The sequence below is a fragment of the Echinops telfairi genome, unplaced genomic scaffold (genome assembly GCF_000313985.2).
Source record: "Echinops telfairi isolate 266 unplaced genomic scaffold, ASM31398v2 ScPeMD7_7457;HRSCAF=8495, whole genome shotgun sequence".
NCBI lineage: Eukaryota > Metazoa > Chordata > Mammalia > Afrosoricida > Tenrecidae > Echinops > Echinops telfairi.
In genome coordinates, this window is record NW_022111357.1 from 43,292,098 (window position 1) to 43,296,673 (window position 4,576).

At 52.0% G+C, this 4,576-nt stretch overlaps 1 protein-coding gene across 1 annotated transcript in view; it reads right to left on the minus strand.

The window, feature by feature from the left end:
- Nucleotides 1–3,163, minus strand: part of SKI (SKI proto-oncogene) — an 87,490-nt gene extending 84,327 nt beyond the window's left edge. The window contains exon 1 of the mRNA XM_045299226.1: nucleotides 2,878–3,163. Coding sequence (XP_045155161.1) covers nucleotides 2,878–3,163 — 286 coding nt within the window. The remainder of the gene's footprint in view (nucleotides 1–2,877) is intronic.
- Between the last annotated feature and the right edge of the window lie 1,413 nt (nucleotides 3,164–4,576).

Sequence of the window (4,576 nt, forward strand, 5' to 3'; positions counted from 1 at the left end):
CACCCGGGGAGACGCGAGAGGGGTCTGAGCACTCGGCAGGCGTCAGCTGTGCCCGTCTTCTCCACGTTGGCAGCGGTGGTGGGGTGTTCAGAAGTGGCCCTCCCTTTTTGTGAGCTTCATGCCAGCAAACTGCCCTCAAGGTGGACCGGAGGTTGGGGGCAGGGGCACGTACACGTTTCTGAAAATGTGAAAGTTCGTTTTGTTTTTCCAAAGGACAGAGGGCGACGTCAAGAAGCGCGATGGCGTTTCCGTTTCGCCCGGCCGAGGGGGAGCTGGCTGGCAGGTGGGCTGCAGCTGAGGCCCGAAGGCACGCGGGCAGGACACCGAGAGAAGCTGTCACCACTTCGGCCAAGATGCCGAAGACTGATGCAGGCAGCTCTCCTTCCCAGAGGAGGCAAAGTCCCTGCTGGACAAGAGTGCGGTCGGTCGTGAGGTGCTGCCCAGCCCGTCTGGACTCCGTGACCCCGTGGACGGCAGAAAGAAACACTGCCCGGTCCTGCATGACCTTCGCCGCCATTCCCAGTTTGAGCCCATGGTGGGGGGGGTCCGTGGTGACAAGTGACTTCCTCTTTTCCCCACGAACCGAACTTGACTGGTTCATGCCGTGTCCGGCCGGAGTCGGCGGGAGTCACCATCGTCCTCTCTGAGGCACAGTCTGGCTGCCCTTCTCCCAAGATGGGCTTGTTCCTTCTTCTGGCAGCTCTGTGCTTGTTGTTGGGTGCCATCGAGTCCGCAAGCCTCAGAACAACAGAACGAAATGCCACACGGCCCCGCGGCATCCTCACAACCGTGCCTCTCCCTGAGCCCCCGTGTTGTGCCACAGCCAGTGCCCACCCACCTCTCGGAGGGCCTCCCTCTCGCGCGCACGGCCCCTCCACATTACCAAGCATGACGCCCTTCTCCAGGGAGCCTCTCCTGACGCTGTGTCCAAATACGTGAGACAAAGTCAAGTCTCTCCATCCTCACCTTTCAGGAGCCCTCTGGAAAGTAAGAGGAACTAGAGGAAAGAGCCAGGAGGCCAAGGACACTTCTAGAAGTCTAAATACAGGCATGTGCATATGTAAATACATTTATAGATAACGATAGGGAAATAGATCTATGTACATAGATTTATGTTAAGTATCAAGGTAGCAGAGGGACATTAGGCCTTGACTCAAGTACTCCCTCAACGCAAGAACACATCGTTCTAATGATCCGGCATTCCGTGATGCTCAGCCGCGCCACACAATCACTGAAGACAAAATGGGTGCATAAGCAAACGTGGCGAAGAAAGCTAATGGTGCCTGGCTATCAAAAGATACAGCATCTGAGGTCTTAAAGGCTTGAAGATAATCAAGTGACCATCTAGCTGAGAAGCAACAAGCCCACACCAGCCTGTGTGATCATGAGGTGTTGGTGGGATCGGGTATCAGGGATCAAAGAACCAGAACAAAAAATCATATCAATGTGAATGAGGAGGGGGCGCGCAGACTAGAGACCAAAAGTCCATCTATAGACAATTGGACATCCCCTTTCAGAAAGGTCACTAGGAAGAGAAGAACTAGTCAGGGTGCAGTATAGCACCAATGAAACATACAACTTTCCTCTAGTTCTTTAATGCTCCTCACCCCACCCCTCCCCACTATCACGACCCCAACTCTACCTTACAAATCCGGCTAGATCAGAGCATGTACACTGGTACAGATAAGAGCTGGAAACATGGGGAATCCAGGACAGATAAACCCCTCAGGACCAATAATGAGAGTAGCGATACCAGGAGGGAAAGGGGAAGGTGGGGGGAGAAAGGGAGAACCGTACTGTTCACAATGATCTACATATAACCCCCTCCCTGGGGACAGACAACAGAAAAGTGGGTGAAGGGAAACATCATCAGTCAGTGTAAGACATGAAAACAAAAAAATTTATAAATTATCAAAGGTTCGGGAGGGAAGGTGGGTGGGGGAGAGAAGGGAAAAAATGAGGAACTGATACTAAGGGCTAAAGGGCTACTTGAGCTAAAGGGCTCAAGTACAAAGAAAATGCCTTGAAAATGATGATGGCAACAAATGTACAAATGTACTTGACACAATGTATGTGATTGTTGTGATAAGAGCTGTATGAGCCCCAATAAAATTTTTTTTTTTAAAAAAGGAACCCTCTGGTCGTACTTTTTCCAAGACAGACAGACTTGTTTGTCCCTTTAGCAATCCATGGTACTTTCAATATTCTTCTCCAGCACTGCAATTCAAACACTCAGGTCTTCTTCGGGCCTCCTTATTCAGAGCCCAAATTTCACATGCATATGAGGCGATGGGGAGTACCATGGCTTGGGTCAGCGCACCTTGGTCCTCACAGGAACATCCTTGCTTCGGATGACCCCGTGCTGTGCATCCTTTGTTCTCTTGACTGCTGCTTCCATGAACAGTAGTTGTGGATCCAAGGAAGACAAACACTTGTCCCTCCATTTATCATGCTGTTCCCTGCTGGCCCACATGTGAGGATTTGGGTCTTCTTCACACAGCGCTGTGATCCCGACTGCAGGCTGCGATCCTTGATCTCCATCAGCAAGGGCTGCAGGTCCTCGCTTTTAGCACGCAAGGCTGCGTCTCCGCTTAGCTCGAGTTGGTGATAAACCTTCCTCCCATTCTGATGCCGCATTCTTCTTCCTATACGCCACTTTCTCCGACTATTCGCTCAGAATGTCCATGGCAGCCGCAATAGTCAAATGCATCAAACTCATCTTCATTCTCCCCTACTCATTGCCTAGCCTTGATGCCTGCGACGTTTGAAAATACCATGGCTTGGGTCAGGCACACCTTCGTCCTCAGAGGGACATCTTTGCCCTTGAGCAATGTACAGAGGGCTTTGGCAGCAGACTTGCCCCGTGAAACACATCACGTGAGTTCTTGACGGTAGCGTCCATGGGTGTTGACTGTGGACCGAAGTCCGATGAAATCGGGACACCGTTCACCTTTTCCCTGTTGATCATGATGTTGCGTGGTGGCTCAGCTGCGCGGCTGTCATCTTCCTTGGGTTGGCGTGTGATCCACCGAAGGCTGTAGGCGTTGCTCTTCTTCGAGCGCAAGGGCTGCCAGTCCTCCGACTTTCGGCCAACAAAGCCTATCTGCCTACTGCAGCTCGTTAACGCGTCCTCCTCCAGCCCTGATGCCCAGTTCTGCTTCATGTAGCCCCACCTCTGGGATTGCTTTACACCGAGTGAAAGAAACCAAACACCAGGGCAAACCTTACGTGAGATCTTATTTACATGAACTCGCTAGGGTTGGGGAAGTATGCAGAAGCCAAAGTAGGTTAGAGGGCTTGGGGGGAGGGGAGAAGGGGAGGGTCCTGGCTAAGTTTCTGTTTGGGTGGATGAAAACGTTTTAGAAAGAGATGGTGACGCAACACTGGGAAGATAATGAAATGCCATTGAATCACACATTAAAAATGATTCCAATGATGAATGTTATGTTTTATCTACTTTACCGACTTTTTTTTCCTTACGTTTGGGACATAGGGGAGCCGCAGCGGCACTGTGGTTATGTTGGGGACTGGGATCCCACAGGTTAGCAGTTCAAAACCACCAGCTGCTCCACTGAAGAAAGATGGAGCTTTCTACTCCCGTTAACAGTTACAGTCTCGGAAACTCACGGGGGACGGTTCTACCCTGTCCTAATAGGGCCACTGTGAGTTGGCATTGAGTCAGCATGAGAGGGCAGTGAGTGTTTTGAGTTGGAGGACATACACAAACACACCAACACACGCACACACATGCATACACACACAATTACATGCACACACACACATACACTCACCTGCGCACTCACACACTTATTCTCACAAAGCCAGGCGTGTGCTCTGCAGGGCTGAGACGTAGCTGGAACGCACGCTGCAGGGCTGAGGCTGGAGTGCAGGGGCAGCAGATGACGTGAGTGGATGACTGAGGTAAGAGGCTAGCGTGGGATCCCGTGGAAATCACAGCCCCTTTCTGACACGGGAGGCTGGGACTGAGCGTCTCTCGTGACATCAGGAGCTGAGAAGGACCGGCCGGTCCATGAACAGGAAGTGAAGATTCTGCCCACCAGCCTGGGGTGGAGCCTAGAGAGCAGCCAGCCTCGATCAGGCCGGAGGTCAGTAGACTCCGGACAGCGTGGAAGTCATGGAATACAGGAAGAAGTTGCTGAGAAGCTGCAGGAAGAATCGGTCCAGATGCAGAGAAAGAGCTCAAATGGAAAATAAAGCTAGGCAAGCATCAACTCCCGGAAAAACAAAGAGGAAATCTAAGCGGCCTCACCGCTTGGCTCAGCCGCGACCACGAGTTCCATAGTCAGGGTAGTGCCAGCGGTGACTGCAGCACAGACTTGGGAAGTGAATTGTGAGGGAAGATGGGGGCACGTAGGAGCAGGAGGCGGCGGCACCAGGTGTCGCACACCCACCGTGTCCAACCTCAGGAAACCAAGAAGAACACATTACTTAGAAAGATGGAGCTTACTAAGAACTGAAAGTGGCCCAAACCAGAACACCGGGCCATGGCGGTGGCAGGGGAGGCCAGTGTGCCCCACAGATTCATGAGATTGTCCTAACTTTGAGGGATCTTTTA